Raw genomic sequence first — 22,205 nt, 5'->3', positions numbered from 1 at the left:
TTTAGGTTTATTAAATGGGCTTGGGCCCAAGGACCTCAAGCCCATCTCTCGTGTTTAAGCGGGTTAAGTTAATGTATTTCAATATTAACTTAATGAAATATATGGAAATACAATTGAAGGAAATGCAAGAAAAAGAGGTGGATGTTGAAAGACAACAACTTATAATGGTCTTATAATATACATCATGGGAAATATGTAAATTCAAGTTAGTTGTGTTTATAGGTTCATTCATGTTGTTACTAACTTACTATATAATACATTAACTTAACCCGTTCATCGGATGGGTATTAAAGTAGCCATTAAAAGTTAATATGTCATTTTTGTAGTGTTTGGATAATGTGTTTTGAGAATGCGTTTCAGTGGTTTGAAAAGAAAAGTTCGATGGTTGTAATATTTTCAAATAGATGGAAAAGAGGAAAAGGAGAAGCAAACCGAAACACCATCAATATACATTATCTTTATTTGTTACCTTAGAGTAACCCGTCCAACGGACGGGTATTAAACTAGTTTGTATATGTTTGCCTTCATTTGGTGATTGTTACTTTAAATGTAGATACAAACAACTATTCTTTTCACACCATCTGTGTTGGAATTTTATGAAATATAATATAATTGTTGTCGTTATATATAGTTTTGCGTGATATTAGCAAGTGTTGTCCCGGAATAAATATAGCAGCTATATGCATTATTGCTTTCTCATTTGGAATTTTATAAATACTATTAAAATCGTCTCTAGTTACTGCTGCTTCTTGACCCTGCTGCACATAGGCTTACAAATCCTTCCAAGAAACCTTTTTGACAATTTGCTAAGCTTCCTGGATTTGAGATAAAACCTTTTATTCTGCAGGTTTTTTTAATGCTTTCTACAATTATGTTAATGGAATAATAATGGGACAAATTCTTTTCACTATTATACGCAGTTAACAATGTAACACCCTAGACAAATCCCACATAGGTCTCGACATGATAGATCATCGATTCATAAAGAAACATCCGACCTCAAATATCACCAAGGCGATTGGCATATCGGCTGACAATTAAGTGTGCTTAGGTGAGAGTGAATCCGGTATTAATGACCTTGTGGGAAGTATCTCCACTAATGTTGTAGAAGGCATTAGGCGCTAGTCGAGTGGTGAGGTACCGCCTAGGGATTAATAGGGATTAATCGGATTGAACTTTTTAAGTATAATTTTACAAATTTATATATATATATATATATATATATATAGAGAGAGAGAGAGAGAGAGAGATAACTTTATACTTTTTATTAATAAATTTACAAGTTTAGGAGATAACTTTATACTTTTTATTAATAAATTTAAAAGTTTAAGAACCATACGTAAATTTAAAACTTTATATTTTACACACACCCATAAATAGATACATACATATAGTCAATGCAGATAGTCAGATACAAGAAAACAAGGTATATTTGGATCTTAGTGAAACGTAAATAACATTTTACCTCTCTACTGTCCAAGGATCTAGAATCTAGAAATATATATGTATAGACACACAAGCACACACACATATATGTATATATATACGTATATACTTGACGCCTAAAACAAAATACAAGGAAACTAGGTATCAAGATCTTAGTCAAACGTAAATAACCTTCTACCTGGTGGTGTGCGGAGGTAGTATAGTGAGCCCGATTAGTCCATTTTAGGAGCTGGTGGTGCACAAAACATATGTATCGGCTGCAAATGTTAAGATAAAATAGGTTATAACTAAATTTTGGGCTTTAAACCATGGGCCAGGCTTCAAAATTTGGGTCAAAAAACATGAGCCCGATTAGTCCAATTTTCACCGACTTTGACCGATTTTTACCGACTTTGACCGATTTTGACCATAACCTATTTTTTGACCGACTAGCTTAAATTTAGGCAGTAACCCACCGACTAGCGCCTAGGCGCCGATTAATCGGCCGCCTAGGCCGATTTCTGCAACATTGGTCTCAGTGGCGAAGCTTGAAAAAAAAGTTCGGGGGGTCGGAAGGTAACGGATTTTAAAAAAAAAATTCTATCGCGTAGTTTCGAGGTGTATGTTCGGGTCGGCCGTCGGTGATTCGATTCGGGTCGGGTCAAACGTTAATATCAAATAAAAAACGTTCTCAAACATTAAAAAAGAAGTTATCATTTTATTCTTCCCAATAGCATAATCTAATAACAAAACAAGTTAACAAATCACCATAAATTTCATTTTTATCTAAATCAAATCACAATAAGATTAAACAAATAAAATTAGACATAGTTACAGAAAGATGTCCCAAGTAAACGAATTTGGGTTTTTTTGGATAGGGTGGGCTTTTAAGTTGGACTATATAATGATTTGACTTGGTTATATAATATACATTCTAGTATTCTACCAATATAATGATTTGGTCTAATTAAATATTTTATTTGGGATATATAAATAAAAAAATTAAAACCTGGAGGTCGAAAACGTATATACATAATTTTTTTTATAAAACCGGGGGGTCAAAAACGTATATACCTACAAAATCCTATACGAAACGTACATATATAACAATATTGACCGAAAAGTTCGGGGGGTCGGGCGCCCCTCCCCGCCCCTTAAATCCTGCGCCACTGATTGGTCTCCACAGAGCCAACCAAAAACGAATCAATAAACTCCTTGTAAGCCAAGCAGACAATATTGGTTGGTATGAGAGGTCAGATATTAGAGATAACTTTATTCTTAACCTGACCTGTGTTGACCAGTTAACGGACCTAACCCAACCCGACCTGCCGGTTTTCCAAGGCTAATTTTCACCCATTTTTGTCATACACACACCTGTTTGTATTTATTTATTTATTTATTATAAACTACTCTTGTATACATGCAGCATATATTGAAAATGAAAATATAACCTGACAACATTCTTTTTCCTCATGGGTAGGGACCGCAAATGCATTCTTATATTACAAAAGAATCGTTCCTGTTGAATTGTTTGCATCTTTCTGTACCTTTCCCATTCTTTATTTAAATCAATGAGGAAGGGAATAATTGTCTTTCTTGTATTATTAGAAACCTGATGACTTTGGACAATGATTTATTATTAATAAACTAAAAAGCATAACAGCTTTATCATCACAAAACAAAACAAAACAGTTCTAAATTTTTAAACCTGCAAAAGAATTAACAATCCATTATCACCTAAACCTTTTTACATGTTTAAAACTTCATCTTCATTTGCATCCATCTTTCTTTACAAACATCTCCCTCCATAGCCTGCATTTCTGAACAGGATTTGCTTCAGTTCTTCGCAATTTATAACCGACCGATGATCTTGCGCCTAAATTTCATAAAGATTTAGTTACAAATTTCTATAATTATATGTATATACATGTATAATAATTTTAATGGAAACATACCTCAGAACAAGAAGCTTGAAGTGAAAAATCATTGAAACAACTTATGACACATTCTTGTATGTCTAGACCAAGTGCTTCAAGTGTGCTCACTGTCGATAACAACAATCCGGGTTTCGTTGAACAACAAATCTGGATCCGGGTATCCGAGTTTCCTCTTTCTACATCAAACTATAGAATTTGTTTTTTTTAGCATAATTATTCAATTTGTATGGGTGTGTGTAGTGGAAGTCAAAAGTCATATGTTTGTAGAATAAAAATGGTACCTTTGGGGGATTCCTAACTTGTGATTCATTCATGTTAGATTCCTTAAAATTCCCCACTAGTTTCATATGATCCACACCAGATTCAATGTCTTGGTCTTTCAAATCTTGGATCTTTTCCTTAAGCTCTTTCATATAGTCTATTGTATCCATAAGTATTGATGTTCTATCCATCTACTCATTTCATAAAACAAGCAAAAAAAGATTATTAACTATTAACTAATTAAATAAAAGAAAAGCTAAATCATGGGCATTGCTTGTTATACCTTGCTTATTTTTGGAACAATTGATCTAAGCATAGAAAGCCGATCATTTAACCGTTTTCGCCTACGTCTTTCGGCCATTAAATTCTTGGAAGGTTGTCCTTCAACTTTCTTAGATTTACTCTTCTTTTCCTTATTGGATCCCATGTTGAAAACAGTTGGGATTTGGTCATGAGAAACAACATGATGCTTGTGATCTTCATCACATTCATTGTCATCTTCTTCCACCATTAGTGGAATCATTTGTTGATCATATGATGAAGAAACCGACCCGTTAAGCGGCATGAAGCCATCAAAACATGGTACCGAAGAGTAGATTGATTCATCGGTGTAAGGGGATTGAAAATCGGGTTGCATGGATGATGAAATGAGCTCCAAAAATGAAGATGAGTTTGAGAATGATGAAGAAGTAGGTAAAAGGAGTAAGTCATCTTGTTGAGTGGAGAATAATTGTGTGTCAATGGTGGTGAGTTCTTGAGAATTAGAAAATGTGGACCATGTCTCTGTGGTTGGAGCCAAGAGATCTTCCAAGAGACCTTGTTGACTGATTGGTTGGTGCATCTCTCTCAATGGATGGATGGCTAATTGGGAAGTGCTTTTGGCTTATATAACAAGTTCATTTGAGGTAAGTTTATTATGTAATATTAAACTAACTCATTATATCTATGCAAAAGTTTAGTTTTTTTTTTATCACTTTATATTTATATTTTCTAATGTACAAGTCATGTGACAAATATCCATGTCATTATAAAAGTTGTTAATTTATTGTTTTTTTAACTTTTTGAGATGTGAGAAGAGATCATGTGTAATTATTCTGTGTGTCATTTTAATTAAAAAAAACTAATTTGTCATAATTTTATGTGATACATGGAAGTGATTGCAATTGTGGCCGGTTACTTTTAGTTGATGTAATATGAAATCAGGCCCCTAAAAATGAGAATGACAAAAAGGTATATAAATAAATGGAATTGACATTGGATTTTACTTTATTATCAAAAGTTGCAATAATATTCAAAAATTTATATCTTTACATCTGTTTTAAGTACTCTATCATCAATAATTTGATTTTGGATGATTAAACTATAAGAGAAAATGACATTGAATACCACTGATAATATGAATTTTTAGCTGCACAGATGATTAACGGAAGTGCTATTATTTCACTAATGTTATTTCTACCACATAGGTTGTAAAAATGGAAAACATACATGTTGAAAGTAATTATGTAAAAACAAACCAATACAATCACCAAACGGTTTTAATATAGCAATTTTGATTAACCAGATTGTTTTAATGTACTTATGTTATTAACTGCAATATTCTAATTACTTATTTGAGAGTTTAAGATTCTTTAAACTCTTAGGGGGTACGGGGTGGTCGCGGCAAGTGTGTGCAGCAAACCATTTGCCGATCGGCAACCCCACCGCCATCAACATTATGCCGCGCGGTAAAGGTGAAAGGAGGAAGTTTGCGGGGAAAGAATGCCGCATGCGGCAAAGATGAGGAGAGGGATAAGTGGTGGGGCCTAGTTCTTCTCAACCAATCATCTTTTTTTCTTTTTTTTCTTTTTTAGAAAAAATGGTTTGGGGGAAACCACCCTTGTGTTTTTGGGCAAGAGGGGAGAATGAGAGAGGAAATGACATGGCACAATATGATTGGGTGGGTGGTCTCATTAGGCATGCACCCTTATGCCCTTAGGCTACTCGGTGTGGAGGAGGCAAGTCCTTGGAGGATGCCTCTCCACATCACCGCCATGTCAACATCCAAGGAGGATGCCCCTCCAAAGATGGACCAGGGAAAATAGAGGATGGGGCTATATATGTGTGTGTGTGTTGTATGTATATGTGTGTGTGAGAAGAGGATGGCCGGCCTCAGCGACTTGTGGCGAACGATCAGGACGCCAATGTCCCTGTGAAAACGGAGAGAGGGCCGGCGCCGCCCCACGACGTCCCGGGACACGCCCGTACTGAGCTGCCTTATATACCAAAACAAATGCATGCCCATTAGAACTAGGGTTGTGTGACAAGCAAACTTAGTCAAATTACAACAGTGCGAGTCAAGCTAGCTCTGTTTTTAATCTCCAATTCCAGCTAGAAAAGCTAGAAAGTAAGTACATATCCAACTTGAGTTAGCTCATTGTTCCTCTTGTTTATTCTATTCTAATAAAATATAAAACATAAGCTATCAGTGTATACGGACGGTATCATAGGGGTGGAACCAATGTAGAACGAGCCGTAGCCCAACCCCGTATTCGCAGTGTATTTTTTTTTCTTTTTTCGGTTTTATACATAGGATCTTCCTAAATATACGAGGATATCCCTAAGAGAAAATTATGAATTTTGATATTATTCTTTACACCCAAAACTTGTTTAGTAACTAAGCCTACATAATTAATTGAGTAAACTGCCCAAATAGTCTCTGAGGTTTGGGACTTTTGCCACTTTAATCCAAAACTCAAACATTTTGAATATTGGTCCCTATGGTTTCAATTTTGTTGCTATTTTCATCCAAAATCAAAATCTAGTCAGATTTTTAAGTTAACATCGAGTTTTTTTTTGGTCTTTTTCCTCTCTTTTAATGAAGGGCAAAATGGTCTTTTAACGTTCTATTATAACAAGTAAAAAAATCTTACCATTTTACCCTTCGTTAAAAGGAAGGAAAAAAAAAACAAAAAAGTTGAATGTTAACTGAAAAATCTAACCAGATTTTGCTTTAGATGAAAATGGCAACAAAACTGAAACCACAGGGACTTAGATTCAAAAGGTTTGAGTTTTGAACTAAAGTGGCAAAAGTGACCAAACCTCAGGGACCATTTTGTCAATTTACTCTAATTAGTTTTATGATAATTAAGCCCAAATTGTAATAGCCTAAATAATTAGTTTTATGATAATTAAGCCCAAATTATAATAACTAATAAAGCCCAAATAATAAAATAATCCATTGAACCTTTGATTATGGGCGACAATGACCTATTGTGAAATCTATTAGATATTTGTTTTGTTTTGTTTATTTATGGTCGGGTTTTTATTTTTAATATTGTATGATTGCACGATAATTTATTTTTTAGGTACTTCTAATTTAGTGGCCTAATTCCACCATTACGGTATCAAACTATCATACTTTGCCCAAAACTAATATGAAAAATTATTTGAACATGATCCCTGTATTTATGGAAAAAGCCTTGCATCTTTATATTATTAAATTTAAATTTTAATAATTATTGTTCGCAATTTCCCTTCATTTTTATTTAAGAGTTAACTACGTCGTTAGTTCCCATGGTTTATAGAAAGTAATAAACTAGAGTACTAATTGTTTAAAGTAGTATTCTAAGGTATTAACCTTTCAATTTGTAACAAACTAAGATAATCCTATTTATTTTTAACAGAGCAATTATGTCCTTTTAGATACTCCTTTTACCAAAACTATAATACTCTAAAAAACATAAGCTCTCCACAAACTCTCTTAAAACCTTGAATAAAAACATGCGTTCTCAACAACCTGCTATATCATTTATCAAAACTAATAAAAACCTTATATAAAAACATGTTTTACTTAGATAGTGTTTGGTATGCAGGAATGGGAGGTGGAATAGAATGAACTATCACTACTAGAAAAAAAACCTTCAATGACACGCATTGCGCGTCATTAAAGGGTAGATATGACACACAAAAGAGTGTCAAGGAAGCCCCTGTCATTAATTGAAAATGACATGCATTTGTGTGTCATCCATTTATAACACACCTTAATGACACGCTTTAATGATACACCTTTATGACACGCTTTAATGACACACTTTAATGACACGTTTTAATGACACAATCTAATGACACACCTTTATGACACGCTTTAATGACACACCTTAATGACATGCATTTATGACACGCGTTAATGACACATTTTAATGACACGCGTTGATGACACATTTTAATGACACGCGTTTATGACACTTTAATGACAACATTTATGACACACATTGCGAGTCACGATTTTCATTTTTTAATTTTTTTTAGAATTTCAAATTTTCTTTAAAGAACCAAAACAATATATAAATCTATTTAATGACAAAATACACAAAAACCAAAACAATTCATTTCATAGTCATACGTCAAATATAATTCAAATATCTTAAGTTAACAAAAAGTATTATTTGGCGTACATACTTCAACATCTAAAATAGTCACTTGAAAACAAATGTTGCCCCATAACTCGAACACCCTTCACGTATTCCATCAATATCCTCATCCGTGTATACCACTTTGCCTTCCCCAACCTGAGAAAAATATTAAAGAACCTAAATACATACACTTTGATATGAAAAACAATTAATGACAAACAAAATTGTAGAGCCTAAATACATGCACTTTGATATGATAAACAAAGATGATATCCACACAATTATCTTCTCATTTCATCCGGTTATTTAGTTATATTTTCACCCAGTTTCTTTTATATGCAAATCAAACAGACAAATCTCATGAAAATCCTCAAAATTATAAACTAAAGAGTAAACTGCAATTTTGGTCCCTAAGGTTTGGCAGTTTTGCCACTTTAGTTCAAATCTCAAATCTTTTGCATCTGAGTCCCTATGGTTTCATTTTTTTTTTTTTGCCATTTTAGTCCAAAAATGAAATCAACTCATAATACTCAAATTAAATCCTGATGTTTTGTCTTTTTACTCAGGGGTAAATTGGTCATTATAAATTTATCATAACTCATTATGAATTAAAATAATAAAACTAAATAAAAGCACTAATAACTATCTTCATCTTCCCCAAATGAATCACAAACAAATACCCTCATTCACTCTTCATCAGTAATCGTTTTCACTCGAACATTTTCTGAAGAATCAGTAATCGTTTTCACTGGATAAAACTAATTCTGAAGAATCAGCACCCCACAGTTGCAGCATTAAAATCACGCCTGTAACATTTTCTAATTTTTCGGACACTGTCGGTCGAGTTTCAGATCATTTTGTTGACTTTCGGTGAAACTGAATGTGTTTCGATTGATTTTTACGACTGATTTGGTGTTTTGAGATTGAATTTTATCTGTTTCGGTTGAAATTTCGATGAATCTCGGAATGATTCGATGATTTTTGGTTAAACAGAGAGATTGAAACTGGAAACCAAGGTGTGTCGTTTGAATTTTTCGAACGGTTTTCATCTATTTCGGACAGATTGGTATCAAAACTGAGTATATACATAAATTTGTTGATCGAATCTGTTAATAATCTTATTTAGGTGAAAACAGTTTTTTGAATAATCATGTTTACGAACGGAAAATGATATAAAAAATAGAAAATGGCAAACTTTCAGTAATTCTTTAAATACCAGCGCATCATCAAGTGTTATATTTGCATCAATAGTAGTCACGAATCACCTGAAGTTCAGATTTGATTCGGTATTGCAGAACTAGAACTCAAGTTGCAAATAATCTTGTGGTTTTGAGTTTGTGTCAGCTGGGTATTGAAAAGAGTTGCAGGTCTTGTTTAAAGTTGAGAAGAAAGATTATTAGCGACATTTTTTTGTTTGAGTGTAGGAATTTGAGTTAAGGTATTTGTGATTGTTGTTTAAATCTGATATTAGATTGCTGTTGCTTGTTGTTGAAGAAGTTTTTTATTATTTTAATTAATAATGAGTTCTAATAAAGTTATAATGACCAATTTATCCCCGAGGAAAAGAACAAAACATCAATATTTAATTTGATGATTATGAGCTGATTTTAGTTTTGGACCAAAATGGCAAAAAAAAAATGAAACCACAGGGACCCAGATGCAAAATGTTTGAGATTTGGACTAAAGTGGCAAAACTGCCCAAAGCTCAGGGACCAAAATGGCAGTTTACTCTAAACTAAATTTAGTGATCTAAAAAAAGTTTTGCAACTAATTAGCTAACAAACTAATAATACTCCAAAAGTAATCATTTAAAAAAATAGTACTTACGTTGTCATTGGCAAGTATTGCAATTCCTTCTTCAACCACCTCTTTCATGAACTTCAACACATAATAGCCGCATTCAGTACCTCCCGTCTGATATGGACACTACACAATTAAAGATTCCAATTCAGTCGATGAAGTTAAAGCTACAATTTCAACACATGTGCACTACACAAATAAAAATACTGTTATGTTTCCTTCAAAATAAAAAATAAGTGCTCACCTTAGCCTTAACCCAGTTGACACTTTGCATAGCATACAAGGACATTGCCCTAAAAAATTAAGAAATATATTATAATAATATAATATAATTTTTCGATAATGTACATTACTTACGCATCAATAATTTGCCTCAGCACCGGATTGATTGTGCTATTCATTATAGAATCAAGATAATAGCAAGTATATGTTTTCACGTCCAAAACTGCCAACACCCAATGTCTTCTACAAAAACCAAAAACCAAAAACCAAACTAAGTCAAAAAATATCAAGATAATAGTTTTTTTCTTTATGAATGTCTTCTATAAAAACCAAACTAAGTCAAATAATATCAAGATAATAGTTTTTTCTTTATAAATAGTTATTTAAATGGAAAATCATACCCGGGATTATAGGGCAATATGATGATGTCGTTGTCCTTTCTTGTAGACAACCGATCTGCAACCACTCTACTTGCATCAGCAATATGTTTGCGTTTTGATTTACGTTCACTTGGCGAGATCGCACTCGGGCTCACAAAACAAATACCATGATCAAGTTTTGGCCCATTCTTGATTTGCTCATACAAGAACCTGTCAACATACAAAAAGTAAATCAATTAAATAAATTGTGTTTTGCAAACAATTTTTGAAACTAAATTTAAACTTACATCATATAAGCAGTGATGACAGAACCAGTCAGCTCATCCAATGTAAAAATTGCTTCAAAATCATCCCAATTTAAATATGTGAAACTCTCGTACCCAAATAGATCGTCCACACACTGCAATTTTATAGAATCAACCTTTAAAACTTGTGCGTCAACCACCAATGCAGTCATTGTCAAAACTGCATTGTTTTCAACTCTTAACCTTGGCCTCCTTTGTGCTCTCGTCATCCCCCCTTTGCCTTCGTTCACTTGTACATTCTCTTTTTCATTTTCCACTTTAGGTTCTCTTTTCCGTTTTTTTTCTTTTTCACTTATTTCTTCTTTTCCCGTGACCTTTTCCACTTGTACAATCTTTTGTTCAAGCTCTTTTTCGTTTTCCTCATTAGTTCCTCTTAGTTGTTTTATTTGTTTATTACTTTTTAAATCTTTCACGGGTTTTGTCTTTGGTTTCTCCAACATTTTTTCCTGAAAAAAATATTAATTCTTTAAATTAGACCTCATTTTTATATGCATTAAATCTATGAAAATAATATTACCAAGTCAGAGCATTGAATGACTAGATGTCTTGGCCAACTCAGTATCTGCCCAATTGCATCTCCAACCTCCATAATGAACCCCTCTTCAAGTGGAACTGGTAGTAATGCTTCTCTATGTAAACATATTTCCAACATGACTCGAAGGAACTCCTCTTCATTTGTATCCATCAGTATAGTTCCTTTGGCGACTATGTTTGATGCATTGTCAACCGCAAGAAAACATGACATATCCTACAAATATATATATAGGATGTTACTTCTTGTAGCCAAGACTTGCAATGAATTCTTATAGAACATAAAGAAATTATTTTAAAAAGAAACACTTTTACCCATGACTTACAAGTGGTTCTTCATCTGGGTTGTCTTCAAGATCTTCATTACCCCATTGGCAACTTTCGGCTTCTGATACATTGTTCACACCTCTTTTTAGTTTCTCTAATTCATCTTCAAGCTTGTTGAGTCGTTTATCATACTTCTTCTTCTCAGTGTCCATGTAATGCTTGACAGTATTGGGTAAATAAAAGTATTGTTGTGGAGTTACAAATTTGCCCATCCCGCGTACATGCCCACGTTGTTCATCAGTACCCAAGGCCTGGGTAAGCACATCATGTGTTCCACATGTGCCCTCTCCAGAATCTGATTCCTTAAGCTTGTCCTGAAATTGGATAAAAGATGTCTATTAATACACTATCCAACAAGTAGGTGTTATAGTTACAGTATGTGGAGCACTGATTTCAATAATATAATCAATGTCAAAGGCAGCAAAAGGTCAACTGTAAGTCAGTGGCAGTAATACCAAACAACAGAAGTAGGTCAACACTCAACAGTAAGTCATATGTAAGTCAGCAGTAAGTAAAAAATGTAAGTGAGCAATGGTAATTATGTTGAACACAGTTGTCACTTGTTATAATTACGTTTATTGGAGGAGGATCAAATACAAACTACTTTGAACCTGAAAACTGTAAGAACTATTTAGATTTTGACAAATGGCACAACTTAAATAGTTTTAATAAGGGTATTTTTGTCATTGACAGTATAAAAAAATGAAAATTCCTAAATTTAGGCTATGAAAATATTAGATTGATTCCAGATTATCATTATCATTCCGTTCCAGATCCTACTTTCACGCAGTTTGATTTATCATCTAGATTCGCTAGAGGCCTTTTTTTCCCTTTTATTCTTCTTCCATCAGGTTTCATTTTGTTTTCTGCTGATATCATTATATTTGTGCTGATATCATTTTTAGTGTAATGATATTATTTTGTTTGCGCTAATACCCTCAAGTGTTGATATCATTTTGTTTGTGCTAATATCGATCATTTTCGTTGTGCTAGTATCATGTTTTTTACTGTGCTAGTATCATTTTGATTGTGCTAGTATTGTCAGGGGCGGTTCTTAATGGTGCTGTGGCAAGGCCACGGCCCGGGCAAGTTTTTCGGCCGTAGTGCTAATTTTCCGCATTTCCATCGAATTTTTTTATATATACTATGTTTGGCCCGGGCTTACCCGGGCTTTTTTTAGTGCCCGTGTCTTTCGGCCCTGACACGTTCAACGGGCAAGATCCGCCACTGAGTATTGTTATCTATGTAATCAAAACCCAATCAGAAAATATAAAAAATACAGAGGACGAATAGAAAATAAAAAGGATTTAAGGTTTTTTTTTCTCTAAAAAATTATTGATTACTATACTCCAGCTTTTATGTAACTAATTAGCTACCACAAACCCAAACACCCCTTTATAGTTAGTCTTGGATAAGGATGAGCTCGGTACCAACCGGTACCGAAAATACCGGTACCGTACGGTACCGAATATACCCGATACGGTACCGAATCCTCAAAAGTGGGTACCGGTATCGGTACTGAATATACCCGGTACAATACGGTATGGTTCGGTACCGGTATTTGAGGGTAAGTTTCACGAACAAAGCAACTACTGCCACAAATCAGCCTACTAACCTGACCAAATCAACCTATTGCATTCAACATTTAAACCTCATAGTGTAAGATCAAAGAAAGACTTACAATTCTATCAACTACCACTTGGACATCTGAGTCGAAACCTCCTATTTTCAGTTCTCTTGCTCGTTTCCACAACATTGCCCTATCAATCTCCTCTTCCTCCAGGCCGGTTTCTTGCATCTAAATTATCAAGAATAACAAAATTGAATTAACGTAAACAAATAAAAGTGAATTGTTGGGTTAATTGCATTCATACAATCTCCGTAGTGAGTCTGGCATATCCCTTTCTGCTCAAATGATGATTGTATTTATGATGTGCGCGGACTTTCTTTGCCTTCTTACTTGTCTCCTGCATTAGAAACATTAAAATTTTTATATAATGTTAGATAAGACATGGACTACTAAACAAATACAAGCACCAAAAGTTTAAACAAACCTCCCATTGTTTTGAAGTTCTTTGTGCTACAAATAGTTTCCAGTCTTCTTTTTTCAAGAACGGATATTTAAGAGGAGGATTAAGTAAACTTTTCTTCTGCTCAGGGTCATCTTTTTGTGTCTCAATGTAATCCCTGTATAGAGTATGTTTGAAGTTTCTCCACTTTGTCCCAATTGATTGAATAGTTTGCTTCCGGCTCTTTGGGTCAACCACAAAATGTGCCTGAAAATACAAAACAAACAATATATTCAAAAATAGGTTAACAATAGGGCTGCACATTTTGACCCGTACCCGTTTCGACCCGAACCCGTTTCGACAACCCGTTCTAACCCGAACCAAAACAACCTTTTTTCTGAATTGACCCGTTCTGACCCGCCACCCAACCCGACCCGACTCGCCCGTTCTGACCCGCCACCCAACTGACCCCGCGGCGGAGGTGATGGTGGCGCCACGGTGGCGGAGTCACGTGACTGTTATCTTAACATGTATGCCGATAAGAAGCCCGATAAGGTTGATCAGAACGAACAGAGGTTATCGAAATGGTTGAATTGTGCATTGTCGAATGAACCGTTGAAGCGGCCGGTTGTGGTTGATTATTTAGGGAATGTGTTTAATAAACAGGCGTTGGTTGAGGCATTGTTGAATAAGAATGTGCCGAAAGCGTTTGGGTATATTAAGGGGTTGAAGGATATGATATCAGTTGAGCTTGAATCAATACCGGGAACTGAAGGAGCGGATTCGGGTTATCGGGTCGAAGCGTGAGATTGACGTGAAGGCTGCGAAGGTGTCGGGGAAGATTGAGACGAATGGGAAAGTTGTGAATGGTAAAAATGAGGCGAAGCGGTTTAAGGCTGCGGATTTGGCACCGGCGAATGCGAATAAGGAAGTGTATGCGTCTATTTTTACGTCTTCGAGGAAGTCTGATTTTAAGGAGACGTATTCGTGCAGATCTTTGCCACTTGGTAGGAACTGATGAGGTTTGGTTTATGTGGAAAGTGTTTGTGGTTTGGGTGTTTGATGTAAGGTTTTACTTGTTTTTGGATGATATTATTGCTTGATATGAATCAAGAAATGTTGTTCTCTTTTGAACCCATAAACCACAGTAGTATTGTTTATATCTATTTGTTTGCCCATGTTAAAGCAATCTACTTGGCTGTTATGTTTAGCTTCTGAAATCTGTATGACTGTATGCAATGTATGATCATGACCTTGATTTTGTTGGTTTTAATTTGGTGAAGGCAGCCGTGCGGGTATGTCGAAGAACTAGAACTGGATTCAATGTTGTCTATGATTAGATCAGCTAGTGTGCGTCGGGGCGAAGACCAATGGTCCTGCCTTTTAGACTCAACTGGGTCGTTTACTGTTACATTGCTACACGAGACTACGAGAGGCACGACAAAATGGAAGAAGGCCCTACTCGGTTATGCTCGTGACGAACCTTCACAGCAGCAAACGTACATGTATTACATCCAAGTATGGTTGCACGCATGCCTTTGTTGATGCATAATTCTATATGCTTCAGTGGGGTTTTATAATTTATATGCAATTTTATATACTGCAAAACGCACGGGTCCTTCCTACTCGTTACTTCCAGTTTTGAGCTATGAACCAAATCAATCTTTTTTAACCGACCCAACCCGACCCGACCTGACCCGGAACCCGTTCTGACCCGGACCCGTTATGACCCGAACCCGTTCTGACCCGAACCCGTTTCGACCCGAACCCGTTTCAACCCGAACCAAAACAACCCTTTTTTTAATTGACCCGTTTCGACCCGAACCCGTTTTGACCCATGACCCAACCCGACCCGTTTGCCAGGTCCAATGCATATTAATACAAAACTGGTTAACACCACTACTAGAATGTAATACTGATGCTCCTGTTGTAATTTTTTCAGAGAATGGTTCCTTTGGGATACCCTTAACTCTTAGCACCTCATTTTGGTTTAGGGTCAAAATAATCAGACTTGGACTCAAGCAAAGATGGAAACTGACTGTTGAAATAAGTAGAAGTTACCAAATGGCAATAATAACTTTAAATAAACATGATTAGGCTCCTTTTATCGCTAAATCTGGTTCCTAATTAAGAAGAGAGTTAATTACACAAATAGTCTTATGGTTTACCCAAAATATCACCTTTAGGTACTAACTTTTTTTTGTAACAGGTTCGGGTTATATTGTTTCAATTTTGTAACATAGTGGGGTATTAAGGGCAACTGATGTTAAAAATTCTATAAAGTTTGAGTTAAATGACTGTTTTACCCTTAAATAACCAAATTGACCATATATGTAGATAAATCAAATTTAATTACAAGGACCACTTTTGTAAATTTTTAAACAAAATAACAACAGAATGGTTCTTCAATTTCGTAAGAGGACGATCAGATTTTGGATGAAACTCCTATTCTTTTGTCAAGTGGCAATGAATCTAATAGTTCTATTTCATGCATTATGGATGATCATATTTTAGCTTATACTTTTGATCATGATATTAAATAAAATTTTTATTATTGTTTTCTCAAGAAAGCTCCAATGCTTCAGACTCTCCTCCCTGTCTATACCACAATAATATCCAGTTTTGTCCTTCTAATCCACCTATGGAGGGTGAATGGTTTGAGCAACAACATTGTAGTAAAAGCAGTTGAAATTGAAGAACCATTTTGTTGTTTATTTTGTTTAGTAATTTACAAAAGCGGTCCCTCTTATTAAATTTGATTTATCTACACATATGGTCCCTGTGGTTATTTAAGGGTAAAACAGTCAGTTAACTCAAACTAAATAGAATTTTTAACGTCTGTTGGCCTTAATACCCCCAAAGTCTTACAAAATTGAAACCATAGAACCCGAATCCGTTAAAAAAAGTTAGTACCTAAAAGGTGTTATTTTAGGTAATCCACAGGGACTATCTGTGTAATTAACTCTTAAGAAGATAATTTAAAGTTAAGATTAGATGTTAGACTTACCATGACATATTGCCATAATTCTTCCTTTGTTTCCTTACCAACTTTCCGCCAAGTGGTATAAGTTATGGGAATCATAGTTCTTGCTACCAATCCCTCAAAAGTAGAGAGTGCTACTGATTCCTTTCCAATTGGGACACCTTTTTATTGTAGGTAATTATAAGTTTCCCTTTACTAGATTTTGACTTTATTGTTGGACCTCTTTGTGATTTGTTCTCTTCAGCATGATCCGAGTCAGAATTCGATTCCATGTCACAAAAAAGAACCTGTTTCAACAAATACACAATAAGTAGTTATAGCATGGTGTGAATCGAAATTAAGTAACAAATACACAATAACTAGTTACAAAATTAAGTAATAGAAACACAATAACATAACTAAGTAAAAAAGACAAATTCCATGCAATTTGCAATCTTCATCATGATCCGAATCAGAATTAGGTAATTAAAACATCAAATTAATCGCAAAATTCTCAAATTCAAACAGTTCAAACATATTTAATCACATCTAAGAACTGAAATAAAAACACAAAAACTACAGATTTTATTATTCACGAAATACTTTAAACTAATATGCCCTCGCCATCCACGCGCATACACGAAAAATCATCGTCAAGGTCTACTAAACCGGAGTACTGTGAAACATCAACAGTAGCATCAAATGCCAACATATCATCAATTTCACCACTTGCTCCATACTTGTACATCTTGTGTGGTGTGAAACCAACAACAGATAAATTCTCATCTTGTTGATCTTGAACATAAAAAACTTGTTTGGCTTGACTAGCTAATATGAAGCGGTCAGACTGGTGACCAAGCCTATCAAAGTTAACCACTGTGAATCCAAAATCATCCTTTTTTACTCCACGACTATCAGCCCAATCACACATGAAAACGGGAAGGGTAAACATGCGATAATCAAGATCCCATATCTCCTTTATACGACCGAAGTAAGTAACAGCGCCATAAACGGGATTGGAGTCTTTTGCACTAGCAATCTGCATAGCATGTGCAACTAAAGATACTCCACTGCATTGAGTTGTTTTAGATTCATCTCGAGATGTTGTATGGAACCGATACTCATTTATGGCAAAACCACTATATTTAGCAACAGCAAAACTAGGCCCTTTGGCCAACCAACGAACAGTGTCACAAACATCTTCCGCATTAGCCAAACGTTTTTCAACCTATTGGAAATAGAATTAATGTAAATCAAACAAAACTATTTAAAATATTGTAGTTCTAAAAATCTTATTAAAAACAAACCTCGTTCTTAAGCCAACTAATAAATGTTCGACTGTGTTGGCCTTGCAACCATGTACTATTTCGAGAGGCACGTGGGTTGTGATTCTTCAATTCCAACATATGTTGCCTGGAATATAGTAGAAGTTTAAAGAAGCATTATGTATTAGATAAAGTACATAGAATATAGAGTTCAATGTAATTCTTACTCTATATACGGCTCCACACTAGCAGTGTTTCGTAATACATAAAGATGAGCTTGATCAAGTAACTTAGCATCCACAACCTCAATCGTAGCCCCCGATAAAGGCTTGCCTGTGCGGATTCTTTCATCAACATGTTCATAAGGATTTCCAATTGACTTCATGTTTTTCAAGTAGCCCGAGCAAAATTCTAAGGCTTCTTCTGCCACATAACATTCTGCAATGCAACCCTCGGGTCGATGATGATTTCGTACATACCCTTTGAGTGTTTTCATGTATCTCTCAAATGGATACATCCACCTAAAATGAACCGGGCCACATAACCTAACCTCTCTAACTAAATGCACCATCAAGTGAATCATGACATCGAAAAACGAAGGAGGAAAATACTTCTCTAACAAACACAAAGTCAATACGATGTCACTTTGCAGCTTGCCTAGTTTACTAACATCAACAACTTTACTACACAACTTGTTGAAGAAATGACATAAGCTTATGATTGTTTTCCTCACTTTCTCATGTAACACCCCTTTGATTGCAAAAGGGAGAAGTTGTTGCATCAGGACATGACAATCATTAGACTTCAAGCCATTCATCTTTGAAACATCATCAGAGACGAGATTTTTGAAGTTGGAGCAATACCCATCAGGCACTTTTATGTTAGACAAGGTATCGTAAAATAGACGTTTCTCCGAGTAATTCAATGTGTAGCACGCAGGCGGAAGCAAAAGTCGATTCCCGTTTGGTTGAGGTTGTAATTCAGACTTAATGCCTAACTCCTCAAGATCTTGTCGTGCATTTAATCCATCCTTTGTCTTGTGGGGCAAATTCAACAATGTCCCATAAACACTCTCACACACATTTTTTTCTATGTGCATAACATCTAACTGGTGACGAACAAGCAACTTCTTCCAATATTCAAGTTCAAAAAAAATTGACTTTTTATTCCACAATTTAGCTCTTTCATCGATACGTAGTTTTTCCTTCTTTGAAGTTTTCTTCTTTGGTGTTTCCTTCTTTGACGTTTTCTTCCTTGACGTTTCCTTCTTTGTCTTTTTCTTCTTACCCCATTTATTCTCAAACCCCGTCAAAGAGTCGTAAATTTCTTCACCTGATAACGGCTTTTTTATAATATCGTTCTCTTGTTGATTGTTGAAATCTTTTTTTCTTTTACGAAAAGGATGTTCAAGTGGGAGAAATCTTCTATGGCCAAGAAAGCATACTTTTTTGGACTTTGGCAACCATTGTGAACAAGTATTCTCTGAACATATTGGACAAGCATAATAACCCTTCGTAACACACCCCGAAAGATTACCATATGCGGGAAAGTCATTTATAGTCCAGAGTAATATTGCTCTTAGATTGAAGTATTCTTTCTTATAAGCATCAAACGTTTTAACACCAGTTTCCCATAAGAGTTTTAGATCTGCTATCAATGGTGCCAAGTATACATCAATATTGTTACCAGGTTGGTTTGGCCCTGATATCAATAGAGTCAACATCATGAATTTTCTTGACATACACAAATAAGATGGAAGATTATATGTTATTAGGATAACCGGCCAACAGCTATACGTAGAACTTAATGACTTGTGAGGATTGATACCATCAGCGGACAAGGCTAACCTAAGATTCCGATTTTCTTTTCCGAATTCTTTCCACGTGTTGTCAACAAGCTTCCAAGAGGGGGAATCGCGAGGATGAGATAGCTTACCATTATTGACCGGACCTTGTGCATGCCAAGTTAAGTCATGTGCAATTTCTGGTGATGAAAACATTCTTTTAAATCTAGGGATGGGAGGAAAATACCACAAAACTTTTGAAGGCACGTTTTGGGTATTCTTCTTCCAACGAGATGTGCCACAAGATGGACACTGAGAAGCATCCTTATGTTCTTTCCAGAATAGAACACAATCGTTTTCACATGCATGAATCTTTTCATACTGTATACCTACTCCTTTTAGCAACTTCTTGGCCTCATATATCGAGGTAGGAATTGTATTGTTTGATGGTAAGATATCTTTTAGGACACCCAACAAAGCGTCAAAACTAGCATCAGACCAGCCAAATTGACCTTTCAAATGTTGAAATTTCAATAATCCACTAAGTGCATTATACTTTGACCCAACATAAAGTGGTTTATCACATTCTTCAAGAAGTGATTTCAATGAATCGGGTTCATTCTCTACATAATTGAAGGCATCATGTAGCATTTCCTTTGTATTAATAAAGTCGGGAGGTCTAGATTCATTAGGGCATCTAGAATCAAGCTTCGGAAGTTTTTCTCCATGAAAAGACCAGACCGTATAGCTTTCATCAAAACCGTGGGCAAACAAATGATAACGCACATCATCAATAGAGCGGTGACACAAATTGATACAGTTTACACAAGGACATGGAATAACATTCAATTGAGGATTATTACTTTGCGCAAACTCTAAAAACGCTTCCACGCCTTTGTCATATGCATTTGATAATCTATCTGATGAAATCCATGATTTATCCATGACCATTTGTCACTAACTAGTTATTCAACATGACAAAAAAAACAAAAATCAAACTTCAAACCTAATTTAGTAACTTATAAAACATAATACAAAATTTAGGTAACAAGTAAGAATATAACAAACACAAAACTGCTAACAATTTAGGTGGCCCATTTAATCCTTAACTTAAATGTTTAAAATTTGCGGGTTCAGGTTTAGTCTAAACGGGTTCGGGTCAGTTTCAGGTTGAACCCGCGAAACCGTTTAGCTAAACGGGTCGGGTTCGGGTCAACCCGGTCGGGTTAACGGGTTGACCCGTTTAACCCATTTATATTATATTTTATTTTTTATAATATGGTTTATGTCATAAATCAATTTGAGTGTGTATTTTATGCATAATTATAACTTAAAAAGAGAGATTGACATAATGTTTTATAATTAAATGCAATTTTATATATATATATATACATATATATATATATATATATATATTTGTGGTTTTTGTAGTAAAGTTTTAATTTAAACATATTAATTTGCGAAAAAAAAGTTTAAAAATTCAAAATCCGGGTTTAACGGGTCATGTTCCGGTCAACCCACTAATATTCAGGTCGTGTTCGGGTTCATATGTATAACAAGATTTTCGGGTTCGGGTTCGTCTAAAATTTCCGTGTTCGGGTCGCGTTGAACCTGCCAACCCACAAACCCGACCCGTTTAGCACCCCTAGTTTGATTAGTTAGCTGGTATGTACAATTTGGCCCCTTAGCTTCCACAAATGAAAGTATCAATCCCCACACTAGTACAACAGGTAAGAAAATCACAATTAAAAGTAACATTGCAAAAAATGTCTGGCGTGAGGCTCGAATCGGTGAATCTTTGCATTGTTAGCAAAAGTCTTAATTAACAACTGAACTGTGAATAGTTTTAGTTATAGATTCACAAACAATAATATTTATGGGTTCATACTTGTTTTTCATATCATCTCTATTCAAATTTTGAAACGTCGTGGGTTCGCGTGAAGCCGTATCAGTTAATGTAGATCCACCCCTGTTCCGATTGCCGGAATATCATGGGTTGGGATTTGACCGGAGAAGATTGACAGGCAAATATTTAGGTAATTTATCCTATAAAATTAAAGTAAATCTAAACTAATGAACAAAGCAGCCATATTATGAGACATATTCTACATTACAAAAACCCTAGCTACAGATTTGAAGCAGATGATGTAAACTAGTAATGGATTAAATTCGCAATTCACAAACACTAAAAAGATAAAACTCGCAATTCATAAGCAGATGATGTAAACAGATGAAATTTACCGGCGGTTGTTTTCCAGCGGTTGCAGTGATGAAGCGATTCCTTGTTTTCCAGCGGTTGCAGTGGTGAAGCGGCCTTCAAATTTGATGTGACTAAGTGTTTTAATTGAGAGGGTGATGATTTAGTTTTAGAGAGAATTACGGGAAGTGGGTGTGGGAGTTAATAGAAAAGATTGAATTGAAGTTGTAAATTGATCGATTTTTTTTTTTATTTCAAAGGGGCGGGAATTAGAAAAAAGGGGTGTTCTTTGGGCAAGATGTCAATGGGTCGGGTTCGGGTCAGGTATTGGTAATCCCATATCCATACCCGGTTATAAAATCGTGTCTCATACCCGACCCAATACCTGTGGGGCATTTGTCGGGTAA

The 22,205-nt window shown here is 35.2% G+C and overlaps 3 protein-coding genes across 3 annotated transcripts; all 3 read right to left on the bottom strand.

Moving 5' to 3' along the window:
• Nucleotides 1-3,041: 3,041 nt before the first annotated feature.
• LOC110879009 (transcription factor bHLH93) lies at nucleotides 3,042-4,478 on the bottom strand. Its single transcript, XM_022127413.2, has 4 exons — nucleotides 3,907-4,478; nucleotides 3,644-3,814; nucleotides 3,381-3,548; nucleotides 3,042-3,301 (listed from the first exon to the last, which is right to left on the bottom strand). Exons 1-4 carry the CDS (start codon nucleotides 4,462-4,464, stop codon nucleotides 3,215-3,217), a joined length of 984 nt encoding a protein of 327 aa, XP_021983105.1. The 5' UTR covers nucleotides 4,465-4,478; the 3' UTR covers nucleotides 3,042-3,214.
• A 3,489-nt stretch (nucleotides 4,479-7,967) lies between these two features.
• On the bottom strand, nucleotides 7,968-21,998 carry LOC110879008. Its single transcript, XM_022127412.2, has 13 exons — nucleotides 21,843-21,998; nucleotides 16,599-16,861; nucleotides 13,637-13,858; nucleotides 13,457-13,549; nucleotides 13,264-13,380; nucleotides 11,582-11,896; nucleotides 11,242-11,472; nucleotides 10,707-11,170; nucleotides 10,441-10,629; nucleotides 10,175-10,282; nucleotides 10,062-10,110; nucleotides 9,845-9,943; nucleotides 7,968-8,173 (listed from the first exon to the last, which is right to left on the bottom strand). The coding sequence occupies exons 2-13, from the start codon at nucleotides 16,671-16,673 to the stop codon at nucleotides 8,081-8,083; spliced, it is 2,055 nt and encodes a 684-aa protein (XP_021983104.1). The 5' UTR covers nucleotides 16,674-16,861; nucleotides 21,843-21,998; the 3' UTR covers nucleotides 7,968-8,080.
• On the bottom strand, nucleotides 17,158-20,552 carry LOC110876514. The gene is made up of 3 exons (XM_035977058.1): nucleotides 18,046-20,552; nucleotides 17,861-17,966; nucleotides 17,158-17,781 (listed from the first exon to the last, which is right to left on the bottom strand). Exons 1-3 carry the CDS (start codon nucleotides 20,550-20,552, stop codon nucleotides 17,158-17,160), a joined length of 3,237 nt encoding a protein of 1,078 aa, XP_035832951.1.
• Nucleotides 21,999-22,205: the final 207 nt, after the last annotated feature.

This window comes from Helianthus annuus, chromosome 9, assembly GCF_002127325.2.
Source record: "Helianthus annuus cultivar XRQ/B chromosome 9, HanXRQr2.0-SUNRISE, whole genome shotgun sequence".
Classification (NCBI taxonomy): domain Eukaryota; kingdom Viridiplantae; phylum Streptophyta; class Magnoliopsida; order Asterales; family Asteraceae; genus Helianthus; species Helianthus annuus.
Note: the sequence above shows the minus strand (reverse complement) of the source record. Positions and strands in the feature narration are given on the sequence as shown.